The sequence below is a fragment of the Hyla sarda genome, chromosome 1 (genome assembly GCF_029499605.1).
Source record: "Hyla sarda isolate aHylSar1 chromosome 1, aHylSar1.hap1, whole genome shotgun sequence".
Lineage (NCBI taxonomy): Eukaryota > Metazoa > Chordata > Amphibia > Anura > Hylidae > Hyla > Hyla sarda.
The window spans coordinates 3,414,937-3,431,522 of NC_079189.1; the positions used below are offsets into that span (position 1 = coordinate 3,414,937).

The window sequence follows — 16,586 nt, forward strand, 5'->3', positions numbered from 1 at the left end:
ACAGGACTGTTCACACCTGACAGGAAGGGCTCATCCATGCTGCATCATCATGCTGGTTGTGACAAATTATTGCCCCCCTCCCTTTCATCAGCACGGGGTCACAGATCTGGATTCATCTGATCAGGTGATGATTCTGCTCAATGAGACCATTATTGACTACCATCCCTACCTGCAAGCCTGGACCTAATTAAGTTCAAATGGTGCCACCTCTCCAGTCATCACCAGACCCCTCCATTACTGTATAATGTCCCAGGAGTGTCACCTCTCCAGTCATCACCAGACCCCTCCATTACTGTATAATGTCCCAGCAGGGTCACCTCTCCAGTCATCACCAGACCCCTCCATTACTGTATAATGTCCCAGCAGTGTCACCTCTCCAGTCATCACCAGACCCCTCCATTACTGTATAATGTCCCAGCAGGGTCACCTCTCCAGTCATCACCAGACCCCTCCATTACTGTATAATGTCCCAGCAGAGTCACCTCTCCAGTCATCACCAGACCCCTCCATTACTGTATAATGTCCCAGCAGTGTCACCTCTCCAGTTATCACCAGACCCCTCCATTACTGTATAATGTCCCTGCAGTGTCACCTCTCCAGTCATCACCAGACCCCTCCATTACTGTATAATGTCCCAGCAGTGTCACCTCTCCAGTCATCACAAGACCCCTCCATTACTGTATAATGTCCCAGCAGTGCCACCTCTCCAGTCATCACCAGACCCCTCCATTACTGTATAATGTCCCAGCATTCACAGCAGTGTCACCTCTCCAGTCATCACCAGACCCTCCATTACTGTATAATGTCCCAGCAGTGTCACCTCTCCAGTCATCACCAGACCCCTCCATTACTGTATAATGTCCCAGCAGTGTCACCTCTCCAGTCATCACCAGACCCCTCCATTACTGTATAATGTCCCAGCAGTGTCACCTCTCCAGTCATCACCAGACCCCTCCATTACTGTATAATGTCCCAGCAGTGTCACCTCTCCAGTCATCACCAGACCCCTCCATTACTGTATCATGTCCCAGCAGTGTCACCTCTCCAATCATCACCAGACCCCTCCATTACTGTATAATGTCCCAGCAGTGTCACCTCTCCAGTCATCACCAGACCCCTCCATTACTGTATAATGTCCCAGCAGTGTCATCTCTCCAGTCATCACCAGACCCCTCCATTACTGTATAATGTCCCAGCAGTGTCACCTCTCTAATCATCACCAGACCCCTCCATTACTGTATAATGTCCCAGCAGTGTCATCTCTCCAGTCATCACCAGACCCCTCCATTACTGTATAATGTCCCAGCAGTGTCACCTCTCCAGTCATCACCAGACCCCTCCATTACTGTATAATGTCCCAGCAGTGTCACCTCTCCAGTCATCACCAGACCCCTCCATTACTGTATCATGTCCCAGCAGTGTCACCTCTCCAATCATCACCAGACCCCTCCATTACTGTATAATGTCCCAGCAGTGTCACCTCTCCAGTCATCACCAGACCCCTCCATTACTGTATAATGTCCCAGCAGTGTCACCTCTCTAATCATCACCAGACCCCTCCATTACTGTATAATGTCCCAGCAGTGTCATCTCTCCAGTCATCACCAGACCCCTCCATTACTGTATAATGTCCCAGCAGTGTCATCTCTCCAGTCATCACCAGACCCCTCCATTACTGTATAATGTCCCAGCAGTGTCACCTCTCCAGTCATCACCAGACCCCTCCATTACTGTATAATGTCCCAGCAGTGTCATCTCTCCAGTCATCACCAGACCCCTCCATTACTGTATAATGTCCCAGCAGTGTCACCTCTCCAGTCATCACCAGACCCCTCCATTACTGTGTAATGTCCCAGCAGTGTCACCTCTCCAGTCATCACCAGACCCCTCCATTACTGTATAATGTCCCAGCAGTGTCACCTCTCCAGTCATCACCAGACCCCTCCATTACTGTATAATGTCCCAGCAGTGTCACCTCTCCAGTCATCACCAGACCCCTTCATTACTGTATAATGTCCCAGCAGTGTCACCTCTCCAGTCATCACCAGACTCCTCCATTACTGTATAATGTCCCAGCAGTGTCACCTCTCCAGTCATCACCAGACCCCTCCATTACTGTATAATGTCCCAGCAGTGTCACCTCTCCAGTCATCACCAGACCCCTCCATTACTGTATAATGTCCCAGCAGTGTCACCTCTCCAGTCATCAGACTCCTCCATTACTGTATAATGTCCCAGCAGTGTCACCTCTCCAGTCATCACCAGACCCCTCCATTACTGTAAAATGTCCCAGCAGTGTCACCTCTCCAGTCATCACCAGACCCCTCCATTACTGTATAATGTCCCAGCAGTGTCACCTCTCTAATCACCAGACCCCTCCATTACTGTATAATATCCCAGCAGTGTCACCTCTCCAGTCATCACCAGACCCCTCCATTACTGTATAATGTCCCAGCAGTGTCACCTCTCCAGCCATCACCAGACCCCACCATTACTGTATAATATCCCAGCAGTGTCACCTCTCCAGTCATCACCAGACCCCTCCATTACTGTATAATGTCCCAGCAGGGTCACCTCTCCAGTCATCACCAGACCCCTCCATTACTGTATAATGTCCCAGCAGTGTCACCTGTCCAGTCAGCAGCTCAGTGATCCTGTGGATGAGTTCTAGGATCTTCTCCTCATGTATCAGTGAGTGAGGTGGAAGCTCTGTAATGGGGCCCCGGGCCCTGCTGTGTCCTCCTGACTCATGGAGATGGCTGCTGGGGGCCACACACTCCCCCCACGTCTTCTTCACTATGGTGTAATCCTGTGTATAGAGAGAGACAATGAGGGGACTGACCCCAGTATTTCTCCCTCACTACAAAGAGGAGATTGTGCCCCCTGTATAGAGCTCTAGTGAGCACATCTGGAATACTGGGGTCAGTTATGGAGACCTCACCTACAAAGAGACATCCAGAACATAGAGCGGCTCCAAAGATGGGGACAACAATGGTGGAAATGTAGATGGGGGACAACAATGGTGGAAATGTAGATGGGGACAACAATGGTGGAAATGTAGATGGGGACAACAATGGTGGAAATGTAGATGGGGACAACAATGGTGGAAATGTAGATGGGGGGGGGGACAACAATGGTGGAAATGTAGATGGGGACAACAATGGTGGAAATGTAGATGGGGGACAACAATGGAGGAAATGTAGATGGGGACAACAATGGAGGAAATGTAGATGGGGGCAACAATGGTGGAAATGTAGATGGAGACAACAATGGTGGAAATGTAGATGGGACAACAATGGAGGAAATGTAGATGGGGGACAACAATGGTGGAAATGTAGATGGGGGGACAACAATGGTGGAAATGTAGATGGGGACAACAATGGTGGAAATGTAGATGGGGGGACAACAATGGTGGAAATGTAGATGGAGGGACAACAATGGTGGAAATGTAGATGGGGACAACAATGCTGGAAAAGTAGATGGGGACAACAATGGTGGAAAAGTAGATGGGGACAACGACAACAATAGTGGAAATGTAGATGGGGAAAACAATGGTGGAAATGTAGATGGGGGACAACAATGGTGGAAATGTAGATGGGGACAACAATGGTGGAAATGTAGATGGGGACAACAATGGTGGAAATGTAGATGGGGACAACAAAGGTGGAAAAGTAGATGGAGGACAACAATGGTGGAAATGTAGATGGGGACAACAATGGTGGAAATGTAGATGGGGACAACAATGGTGGAAATGTAGATGGGGACAACAAAGGTGGAAAAGTAGATGGGGAAAACAGTGGTGGAAATGTAGATGGGGACAACAATGGTGGAAAAGTAGATGGAGGACAACAATGGTGGAAATGTAGATGGAGGACAACAATGGTGGAAATGTAGATGGGAACAACAATGGTGGAAATGTAGATGGAGGACAACAATGGTGAAAATGTAGATGGGGACAACAATGGTGGAAATGTAGATGGGGCAACAATGGCGGAAATGTAGATGAGGAAAACAATGGTGGAAATGTAGATGGGGACAACAATGGTGGAAATGTAGATGGGGGACAACAATGGTGGAAATGTAGATGGGGGGACAACAATGATGGAAATGTAGAAGCGGAGCCAACAATGGTGGAAATGTAGATGGGGACAACAATGGTGGAAATGTAGATGGGGACAACAATGATGGAAATGTAGATGCGGAGCCAACAATGGTGGAAATGTAGATGGGGACATCAATGGTGGAAATGTGGAGGACAACAATGGTGGAAAAGTAGATGGGGGACAACAATGATGGAAATGTAGATGGGGACAACAATGATGAAAATGTAGATTGGGGACAACAATGGTGGAAATGTAGATTGGGGACAACAATGGTGGAAATGTAGATGGGGACAACAATGGTGGAAATGTAGATGGGGGACGACAATGGTGGAAATGTAGATGGGGACAACAATGGTGGAAATGTAGATGGGGACAACAATGGTGGAAATGTAGATGGGGGGACGACAATGGTGGAAATTTAGATGGGGGACAACAATGGTGGAAATGTAGATGGGGGACAACAATGGTGGAAATGTAGATGGGTCACCTCAACTCTCCTGTCAGCAGGTGGAGGATCTCCAAGGTGAAGTGTAATATTCTCTTAGTCATCTCATTCCTGTCCTTGTCCATCCTTGGGGGATCATTCAGGAGAAGAGGAGACAACTGGGTCAGCTGGAGGGGATAGTCCTGGAGAAGAGGAGGAGCCTAAATCCCAGAACCAGTGACACAATGTAACAAACCCCCTCCTCAAGTAATCTCCATACTACTGGGAGACACACTGTAACAAACCTCCACCTCATGTAATATTTCTACTGGAGTGACACACTGTAACAAACCTCTTTCTCATGTAATCTACTTACAACTGGGGTGACACACTGTAACAAACCTCCTCCTCATGTAATCTCCTTACTACTGGGGTGACACACTGTAACAAACCTCCTCCTCATGTAATCTCCTTACTACTGGGGTGACACACTGTAACAAACCTCCTCCTCATGTAATCTCCTTACTACTGGGGTGACACACTGTAACAAACCTCCTCCTCATGTAATCTGCTTACTACTGGGGTGACACACTGTAACAAACCCCCTCCTCATGTAATCTCCTTACTACTGGGGTGACACACTGTAACAAACCCCCTCCTCATGTAATCTCCTTACTACTGGGGTGACACACAGTAGCAAACCTCCTCCTCATGTAATCTCCTTACTACTGGGGTGACACACTGTAACAAACCTCCTCCTCATGTAATCTCCTTACTACTGGGGTGACACACTGTAACAAACCTCCTCCTCATGTAATCTCCTTACTACTAGGGTGACACACTGTAACAAACCTCCTCTTCATGTAATCTCCTTACTACTGGGGTGACACACTGTAAAAAAAAAACCCTCCTCATGTAATCTCCTTACTACTGGGGTGACACACTGTAACAAACCTCCTTCTCATGTAATCTCCTTACTACTGGGGGGACACACTGTAACAAACCTCCTCATATAATCTCAGTACTACTGACTGCCCTTCCAGGACCTGCTCTGTATCATCTAGATGCTGGAGGTGTAGGACCTGTGATGATGTCACAACCATGTGACCAGTACATGTGGGGGCGGAGCTCAGCAGGATAGAGGAGATTGCGGTGAAGGACCTGTGAGGATGATCATGTGACTGGAAAGGGCGGAGCTTATAAATAGATGACGTAACACTAAGGCTGAGGTGAGTTTCCGTGCAGAAGTTTTGTTACAATGTGTTATTATTACCAGGGCCGGATGAACTATTAACCATTCGCTGTCGGGTGCATGGCCCCAAAACCAGGAGGAAGGGGGACAATTGGGGAGGGGATAATGGGGGAGGGGAGGGGGGAGATAATGGGGGAGGGAAGGGAAGATAGTTGGGGAGGGCAATGGGGAAGGGGAAGGGGAGATAAAGAGGGAGGGGGGATTTTATGAGGGAGGGGGAGATCATGGGGGGAGGGAGAAGAACTAAACAGCTTAGCGGAATGATTGGCTGCACTTCTCATCACCACCACTAGAGGTCACTGCACTGTTTACACTCATAGTAAATCACAGTTTGTTCTTTTCTTTAGTTCTTGATACTATGTTGCAAAAAGACCCTGCAAATGCTTAACCATTTCCTTGCTGAAAAGAGGTTTGTTACAGTGTGTCACCCCAGTAGAGGAGATTACATGAGGAGGAGGTTTGTTACAGTGTGTCACCCCAGTAGTAAGGAGATTACATGAGGAGGAGGTTTGTTACAGTGTGTCACCCCAGTAGTAAGGAGATTACATGAGGAGGAGGTTTGTTACAGTGTGTCACCCAGTAGTAAGGAGATTACATGAGGAGGAGGTTTGTTACAGTGTGTCACCCCAGTAGTAAGGAGATTACATGAGCAGGAGGTTTGTTACAGTGTGTCACCCCAGTAGAGATTACATGAGGAGGAGGTTTGTTACAGTGTGTCACCCCAGTAGTAAGGAGATTACATGAGGAGGAGGTTGTTACAGTGTGTCACCCCAGTAGTAAGGAGATTACATGAGGAGGAGGTTTGTTACAGTGTGTCACCCCAGTAGTAAGGATATTAAATGAGGAGGTTTATTACAGTGTGTCACCCCAGCAGTAAGGAGATTACATAAGGAGGAGGTTTGTTACAGTGTGTCACCTCAGTAGTAATGAGATTACATGAGGAAGAGGTTTGTTACAGTGTGTCACCCCAGTAGTAATGAGATTACATGAGGAGGAGGTTTGTTACAGTGCGTCACCCCAGTAGTAAGGAGATTACATGAGGAGGAGGTTTGTTACAGTGTGTCACCCCAGTAGTAAGGAGATTACATGAGGAGGAGGTTTGTTACAGTGTGTCACCCTAGTAGAGGAGATTACATGAGGAGGAGATATGTTATAGTGTGTCACCACAGTAGTAAGAAGATTACATGGGGAGGAGGTATGTTACAGTGTGTCACCCCAGTAGTAAGGAGATTACATGAGGAGGGGGTTTGTTACAGTGTGTCACCACAGTAGTAAGGAGATTACATGAGGAGGGGGTTTGTTACAGTGTGTCACCCCAGTAGTAAGGAGATTACACAAGGAGGAGATTTGTTACAGTGTGTCACCCCAGTAGTAAGGAGATTACATGAGGAGGAGGTTTGTTACAGTGTGTCACCCCAGTAGTAAGGAGATTACATGAGGATGGGGTTTGTTACAGTGTGTCACCCCAGTAAGGAGATTATATGGGGAGGAGGTTTGTTACAGTGTGTCACCCCAGTAAGGAGATTGCATGAGGAGGAGGTTTGTTACAGTGTGTCACCCCAGTAGTAAGGAGATTACATGAGGAGTAGGAGGTTTGTTACAGTGTGTCACCCCAGTAAGGAGATTGCATGAGGAGGAGGTTTGTTACAGTGTGTCACCCCAGTAGTAAGGAGATTACATGAGGAGTAGGAGGTTTGTTACAGTGTGTCACCCCAGTAGTAAGGAGATTACATGAGGAGGAGGTTTGTTACAGTGTGTCACCCCAGTAGTAAGGAGATTACATGAGGAGGAGGTTTGTTACAGTGTGTCACCCTAGTAGAGGAGATTACATGAGGAGGAGATATGTTATAGTGTGTCACCACAGTAGTAAGAAGATTACATGGGGAGGAGGTATGTTACAGTGTGTCACCACAGTAGTAAGGAGATTACATGAGGAGGGGGCTTGTTACAGTGTGTCACCCCAGTAGTAAGGAGATTACACAAGGAGGAGGTTTGTTACAGTGTGTCACCCCAGTAGTAAGGAGATTACATGAGGAGGAGGTTTGTTACAGTGTGTCACCCCAGTAGTAAGGAGATTACATGAGGATGGGGTTTGTTACAGTGTGTCACCCCAGTAAGGAGATTATATGGGGAGGAGGTTTGTTACAGTGTGTCACCCCAGTAAGGAGATTGCATGAGGAGGAGGTTTGTTACAGTGTGTCACCCCAGTAGTAAGGAGATTACATGAGGAGTAGGAGGTTTGTTACAGTGTGTCACCCCAGTAAGGAGATTGCATGAGGAGGAGGTTTGTTACAGTGTGTCACCCCAGTAGTAAGGAGATTACATGAGGAGTAGGAGGTTTGTTACAGTGTGTCACCCCAGTAGTAAGGAGATTACACGAGGAGGAGGTTTGTTACAATGTGTCACCCCAGTAGTAAGGAGATTACACAAGGAGGAGGTTTGTTACAGTGTGTCACCCCAGTAGTAAGGAGATTACACAAGGAGGAGGTTTGTTACAGTGTGTCACCCCAGTAGTAATGAGATTGCCTGAGGAGGGTGTTTGCAGGGCCGGACTGGCCTACCGGGATGCTAGGGAAATTCCCGGTAGGCCGCTCTCCCTGTGGGCTGGCACAACAGTGTCAAGAAGACGGCCAGTGTAGGAGCAGGAGGCAGAGGCTAAAGCCGCTCTCTCTCCGGCTCTGACCCGGCGCTTGCGTACGATTATAGTTAACTTTAGTTACCTATAGTTGGCAGGCAGAGGCCCCGCCCCCAGATGATGAGTGATGTGGCTGCCATAAAGATACGTCAGCCGCGTAATGATGTTCCCAAGAATCAAAGGGCCGGCGTAACTACGTCCTGCGTCATTATATGGCCAGCGTATCTGTATGGCAGCCGATCTGAGTGGCCTAACAGAAGAGCCGCGGCCACCTCTGAGCTCCTCTGAAGAACTCTCATATGTCCCTGCCCGGCCCCTGGAGCGCAGGAGAAAGGAATAAGCGCCGGTCCTCAGCCTCACCGTGTCCGTGATGGCCTGCGGCCTTCAGGTGCGTCCACTGTCCGTACCCCCGCCCCCGTACAATCACACTGCAGCGGCGGGCCGGTGCACATTACGTGATAAAGTGATAAGAACACATCGTGATAATGCCGGCGGCACTGCACCCGCCCATGTTACCTGTGATTTATTATCCCCATCCTGCTGTCAATGTGTGTATTAACCCTGTGCTGTCACTGTGTGTATTAACCCTGTACTGTCACTGTGTGTATTAACCCTGTGCTGTCACTGTGTGTATTAACCCTGTGCTGTCACTGTGTGTATTAACCCTGTGCTGTCACTGTGTGTATTAACCCTCTGCTGTCACTGTGTGTATTAACCCTCTGCTGTCACTGTGTGTATTAACCCTGTGCTGTCACTGTGTGTATTAACCCTGTGCTGTCACTGTGTGTATTAACCCTGTGCTGTGCTGTGTATTAACCATGTGCTGTCACTGTGTGTCTTCACCCTGTACTGTCACTGTGTGTCTTCACCCTGTACTGTCACTCTGTCTTAACCCTGTACTGTCACTGTGTGTATTAACCCTGTACTGTCACTGTGTGTCTTAACCCTGTACTGTCACTGAGTGTCTTAACCCTGTACTGTCACTGTGTGTCTTAACCCTGTACTGTCACTGTGTGTCTTAACCCTGTGTTGTGATGTCACTGTGTGTCTTAACCCTGTGCTGTGATGTCAATGTGTGTATTAACCCTGTGCTGTGATGTCAATGTGTGTATTAACCCTGTACTGTCACTGTGTGTCTTAACCCTGTACTGTAACTGTGTGTATTAACCCTGTACTGTCACTGTGTGTTTTAACCCTGTACTGTAACTGTGTGTATTAACCCTGTACTGTAACTGTGTGTCTTAACCCTGTACTGTCACTGTGTGTCTTAACCCTTTACTGTCACTGTGTGTATTAACCCTGTACTGTCACTGGGTGTATTAACCCTGTACTGTCACTGTGTGTATTAACCCTGTACTGTCACTGTGTGTATTAACCCTGTGCTGTCACTGTGTGTCTTAACCCTGTGCTGTCACTGTGTGTCTTAACCCTGTGCTGTCACTGTGTCTCTTCACCCTGTACTGTCACTCTGTCTTAACCCTGTACTGTCACTGTGTGTATTAACCCTGTACTGTCACTGTGTGTCTTAACCCTGTACTGTCACTGTGTGTCTTAACCCTGTACTGTCACTGTGTGTCTTAACCCTGTACTGTCACTGTGTGTCTTAACCCTGTACTGTCACTGTGTGTCTTAACCCTGTACTGTCACTGTGTGTCTTAACCCTGTACTGTCACTGTGTGTCTTAACCCTGTACTGTCACTGTGTGTATTAACCCTGTACTGTCACTGTGTGTCTTAACCCTTTGCTGTCACTGTGTGTCTTAACCCTTTGCTGTCACTGTGTGTCTTAACCCTGTACTGTCACTGTGTGTATTAACCCTGTACTGTCACTGTGTGTATTAACCCTGTACTGTCACTGTGTGTATTAACCCTGTACTGTCACTCTGTCTTAACCCTGTACTGTCACTGTGTGTATTAACCCTGTACTGTCACTGTGTGTCTTAACCCTGTACTGTCACTGTGTGTCTTAACCCTGTGCTGTCACTCTGTGTCTTAACTCTGTACTGTCACTGTGTGTCTTAACCCAGTACTGTCAATGTGTGTATTAACCCTGTACTGTCACTGTGTGTATTAACCCTGTACTGTCACTGTGTGTATTAACCCTGTACTGTCACTGTGTGTCTTAACCCTGTACTGTCACTGTGTGTCTTAACCCTGTGCTGTCACTGTGTGTCCTAACCCTGTGCTGTCACTGTGTGTCTTAACCCTGTGCTCTCACTGTGTGTATTAACCCCGTGCTGTCACTGTGTGTATTAACCCCGTACTGTCACTGTGTGTCTTAACCCTGTGCTGTCACTGTGTGTCTTAACCCTGTGCTGTCACTGTGTGTCTTAACCCTTTACTGTCACTGTGTGTATTAACCCTGTACTGTCACTGTGTGTCTTAACCCTGTACTGTCACTGTGTGTATTAATCCTGTACTGTCACTGTGTGTCTTAACCCTGTACTGTCACTGTGTGTCTTAACCCTGTACTGTCACTGTGTGTATTAACCCTGTGCTGTCACTGTGTGTCTTAACCCTGTGCTGTCACTGTGTGTATTAACCCTGTGCTGTCACTGTGTGTATTAACCCTGTACTGTCACTGTGTGTCTTAACCCTGTACTGTCACTGTGTGTCTTCACCCTGTACTGTCACTGTGTGTCTTAACCCTGTACTGTCACTGTGTGTCTTAACCCTGTACTGTCACTGTGTGTCTTAACCCTGTACTGTCACTGTGTGTCTTAACCCTGTACTGTCACTGTGTGTATTAACCCTGTACTGTCACTGTGTGTATTAACCCTGTACTGTCACTGTGTGTCTTAACCCTTTGCTGTCACTGTGTGTCTTAACCCTGTACTGCCACTCTGTCTTAACCCTGTACTGTCACTGTGTGTATTAACCCTGTACTGTCACTGTGTGTATTAACCCTGTACTGTCACTCTGTCTTATCCCTGTACTGTCACTGTGTGTATTAACCCTGTACTGTCACTGTGTGTATTAACCCTGTACTGTCACTGTGTGTCTTAACCCTGTGCTGTCACTGTGTGTCTTAACCCTGTGCTGTCACTCTGTGTCTTAACCCTGTGCTGTCACTGTGTGTATTAACCCTGTACTGTCACTGTGTGTCTTATCCCAGTACTGTCACTGTGTGTATTAACCCTGTACTGTCACTGTGTGTATTAACCCTGTACTGTCACTGTGTGTATTAACCCAGTACTGTCACTGTGTGTCTTAACCCTGTGCTGTCACTGTGTGTCTTAACCCTGTGCTGTCACTGTGTGTCTTAACCCTGTGCTGCCACTGTGTGTCTTAACCCTGTGCTGTCACTGTGTGTCTTAACCCTGTGCTGTCACTGTGTGTCTTAACCCTGTGCTGTCACTGTGTGTCTTAACCCTGAGCTGTCACTGTGTGTCTTAACCCTGTGCTGTCACTGTGTGTCTTAACCCTGTGCTGTCACTGTGTGTCTTAACCCTGTGCTGTGATATCACTGTGTGTCTTAACCCTGTGCTGTGATGTCAATGTGTGTATTAACCCTGTGCTGTGATGTCAATGTGTGTATTAACCCTGTGCTGTGATGTCACTTTGCATAATGCACAGTGACATCACAGTACAGGGATAATATGCACAGTATTGTCACAGTACAGGGTTAAAGGGGTTATCCAGCAGGAGGGTATGGTTTTCAGAACTATGCCTGTACCTTGTACATAATAAATAAAAAATAAACCTGTGCTCATCTCCAGCCCTCCCGCCATGCCTCCATTGTCCTGTTCTGGTTACCAGGTGCAATACTTTTCCTGATAGAAAGTGTGACACATGAGCCTGGAGTGATGTTGGGGCCCAGTGTCTCATACTACTGCTAGTCCACAGCGATGTCCTACCTCAGTAGTACAGAACACTGGGCCCGAACATCACTCCAGGCTCAGGTGTCACACTTTCTATCAAAAAAAGGATTGCACCTGGTAACCAGAACAGGACAACGGAGGCATGGCGGGGGAGGGGGGATGGGGGGGGTGGTCTGGAGATGAACACAGGTTTATTTTATATATATAATTTATTCATTTATTTTTATTTTTTTTAATTTACAAAGTATAGGCATAGTTCTGAAAACAAAACCATCCCGCCAGATAATCCCTTTTATTATACACAGTACAAGGATAATACACACAGTGATGTCACAGTACAGGGATAATACAAGTCACAGTGATGTCACAGTACAAGGATAATGTACACAGTGATGTCACAGTACAGAGATAATACACACAGTGATGTCACAGTACAGGGATAATACACAGTGATGTCACAGTACAGGGATAATACACAGCGATGTCACAGTACAGGGATAATACACAGTGATGTCACAGTACAGGGATAATATACACAGTGATGTCACAGTACAGGGATAATATACACAGTGATGTCACAGTACAGGGATAATACACAGTGATGTCACAGTACAGGGATAATATACACAGTGATGTCACAGTACAGGGATAATACACACAGTGTTGTCACAGTACAGGGATTATACACACAGTGATGTCACAGTGCAGGGATAATACACACAGTGATGTCACAGTGCAGGGATAATACACACAGTGATGTCACAGTGCAGGGATAATACACACAGTGATGTCACAGTGCAGGGATAATACACACAGTGATGTCACAGTACAGGGATAATATACACAGTGATGTCACAGTACAGGGATAATATACACAGTGATGTCACAGTACAGGGATAATACACACAGTGATGTCACAGTACAGGAATAATACACACAGTGATGTCACAGTACAAGGATAATGTACACAGCGATGTCACAGTACAGGGATAATACACACAGTGATGTCACAGTACAGGGATAATACACACAGTGATGTCACAGTACAGGAATAATACACACAGTGATGTCACAGTACAAGGATAATGTACACAGTGATATCACAGTACAGGGATAATACACAGTGATGTCACAGTACAGGGATAATACACACAGTGATGTCACAGTACAGAGATAATACACACAATGATGTCACAGTACAGAGATAATACACACAGTGATGTCACAGTACAGGGATAATACACAGTGATGTCACAGTACAGGGATAATACACAGTGATGTCACAGTACAGGGATAATACACAGTGATGTCACAGTACAGGGATAATACACAGTGATGTCACAGTACAGGGATAATACACAGTGATGTCACAGTACAGGGATAATACAGTGATGTCACAGTACAGGGATAATACACACAGTGATGTCACAGTACAGGAATAATGTACACAGTGATGTCACAGTACAGGGATAATACACACAGTGATGTCACAGTACAGGGATAATACACACAGTGATGTCACAGTACAGGAATAATACACACAGTGATGTCACAGTACAAGGATAATGTACACAGTGATGTCACAGTACAGAGATAATACACACAGTGATGTCACAGTACAGGGATAATACACAGTGATGTCACAGTACAGGGATAATACACAGTGATGTCACAGTACAGGGATAATACACAGTGATGTCACAGTACAGGGATAATACACACAGTGATGTCACAGTACAGGGATAATAGATTTGGTTAGTAACAGTATACTAGTATTATTGGTAATATTGGTCTCGGTAAACAGGAGTTGGTCAGTAATTGGTGCAGCAGGGACAGCGCAACCATCTCACATCCGATCGGATCACTATGTGAAGTCTGCAGAAAAGTATGTGGGGCCTCATATTCGCTTAAGGTTTTAAGTCTAGAGCCGCCTCTGCTGTGCCCAGCAGCTACAACTACTTTTATGTGCTAAAGTGTGCAGACTGTAACCCTTCCCAGCTTGGACACAGTATCAAGTCCACAACATTATAGAATGGAAGCCTGACAAATCAAATGCCAGATTTCCCTCACAGGCTGTAGTACATAGTACCTGTCTAGTAAAAACCTGCTATTTGATTTACCAGGCTTCTGCCATATATGTAGCGCCTGCGCCCTTTGACCAGTGGGGCTGGTATGCAGTTACTTCCAGGGCTGGTTTTTATCCCCAGTCCAGCCCTGGGTGTTTGTTACAGTGTGTCACCCCAGTAGTAAGGGATTACATGAGGAGGAGGTTTGTTACAATGTTGCACCCCAGTATAAAGGAGATTACATGAGGAGGAGGTTTGTTACAGTGTGTCACCCCAGTAGTAAGGAGATTACATGAGGAGGTTTTTTACAGTGTGTCACCCTAATAGAACAATGCTGAGACATTATACAGTAATGGAGGGGTCTGGTGATGACTGGAGAGGTGACACTGTTGGGACATTATACAGTAATGGAGGGGTCTGGTGATGACTGGAGAGGTGACACTGCTGGACATTATACAGTAATGGAGGGGTCTGGTGATGACTTGAGAGGTGACTCTGCTGGGACATTATACAGTAATGGAGGGGTCTGGTAATGACTGGAGAGGTGACCCTGCTGGGACATTATACAGTAATGGAGGGGTCTGGTGATCACTGGAGAGGTGACACTGCTTGGACATTATACAGTAATGGAGGGGTCTGGTGATGACTGGAGAGGTGACCCTGCTGGGACATTATACAGTAATGGAGGGGTCTGGTGATCACTGGAGAGGTGACACTGCTGTGACATTATATAGTAATGGAGGGGTCTGGTGATGACTGGAGAGGTGGCACTGCTGGGACATTATACAGTAATGGAGAGGTCTGGTGGTGACTGGAGAGGTGACACTGCTGGGACATTATACAGTAATGGAAGGGTCTGGTGATGACTGGAGAGGTGACACTGCTGGGGCATTATACAGTATTGGAGGGGTCTGGTGATGATTAGAGAGGTGACACTGATGGGACATTATATAGTAATGGAGGGGTCTGGTGATGACGGTATCATTATGTGTCAGGTTCCTATAAGGTGTCAGGATGTGGCGGTCTATTTCTCCATGGAGGAGTGGGAGTATGTAGAAGGACACAAGGATCTGTAATAGGTCGTAGTCATGATGGAGGATCACCGGCCCCTCACATCACAAGGTAAGAAGAGACATATATATAGATATCACTCTCACTACCTAATAACATAGAAATCTATCCAGCAGGTAATGTATTCATTTCCTGTGTGTTCCCTACAGACGAAGTCATTGATAGAGATCCACCCGAGAGGTGTCCCCAACCTCTGTATTCCCAGAACTGTCCAGAGGGAAATGTCCCAGAGAACCATCAGGTAGATGAGGTTGATCCTATACCACATCTCTATAGGGGGGGGGGGGGGACCTTATAGTCTCCCCATAATATGACCATAAAAGGGTCGAACTAAAGTTCTTATTGGCATTGTTGTTTTTTTTTTTTTTTTTCTTTATCTGTTCAGGTTGAAGATCAGATTAATATTAAAGTTGAGGTTAAAGGTGAACCCAAAGAGGAGACGGATTTCTGTGCCGATCACCGGTGTACGAGGGAAGTGAAGGAGGAAATTAGAGGAGGTGTTACCCCAGGTATGTAATAATGGATTACAGAGGGAATTCCGAGGTTTCTTCAGGGGAGGCTCCATGTTAGAGCAATATTATAGTAAACACAGGTTAAACATGCATGTCACTTTCCCCTGGTGGCTCAGCCTTCCCTTACATTGCTCCCCCTGGTGGCTCAGCCTTCCCTTACATAGCTCCCCCTGGGGGCTCGGCCTTCCCTTACATAGCTCCCCCTGGTGGCTCAGCCTTCCATTACATAGCTCCCCCTGGTGGCTCAGCCTTCCCTTGCATAGCTCCCCCTGGTATCTCTGCCTTCCCTTACATAGCTCCCCCTGGTGGCTCAGCCTTTCCTTACATAGCTCCCCCTGGTGGCTCTGCCTTCCCTTACATAGCTCCCCCTGGTGGCTCTGACTCCCCTTACATAGCTCCACCTGGTGGATCAGCCTTCCCTTACATAGCTCCCCCTGGCGGCTCATCATTTCCTTACATAGCTCCCCCTGGGTTGCTCAGCCTTCCCTTACATAGCTCCCCCTGGTGGCTCATCCTTCCCTTACATAGCTCCCTCTGGTGTTTCAGCCTTCCCTTACATAGCTCCCCCTGGTAGCTCGGCCTTCCCTTACATAGCTTCCCCTGGTGGCTCATGCTTTCCTTACATAGCTCCCCCTGGTGGCTCATCCTTTCCTTACTTAGCTCCCCCTGGTTGCTTAGCCTTCCCTTACATAGCTCCCCCTGG

At 47.0% G+C, this 16,586-nt stretch overlaps 2 protein-coding genes across 2 annotated transcripts in view; one reads left to right on the plus strand and one right to left on the minus strand.

The window, feature by feature from the left end:
* The window catches only part of LOC130306231 (uncharacterized), an 870,792-nt gene that overhangs the window by 297,413 nt on the left and 556,793 nt on the right, over nucleotides 1-16,586 (minus strand). The window lies entirely within an intron of this gene.
* The window catches only part of LOC130299622 (zinc finger protein 271-like), a 118,904-nt gene that overhangs the window by 71,964 nt on the left and 30,354 nt on the right, over nucleotides 1-16,586 (plus strand). Inside the window, 3 exon segments of the mRNA XM_056551478.1 lie at nucleotides 15,380-15,422; nucleotides 15,521-15,612; nucleotides 15,757-15,880. Of these exon segments, the coding sequence (XP_056407453.1) occupies nucleotides 15,380-15,422; nucleotides 15,521-15,612; nucleotides 15,757-15,880 (259 nt within the window).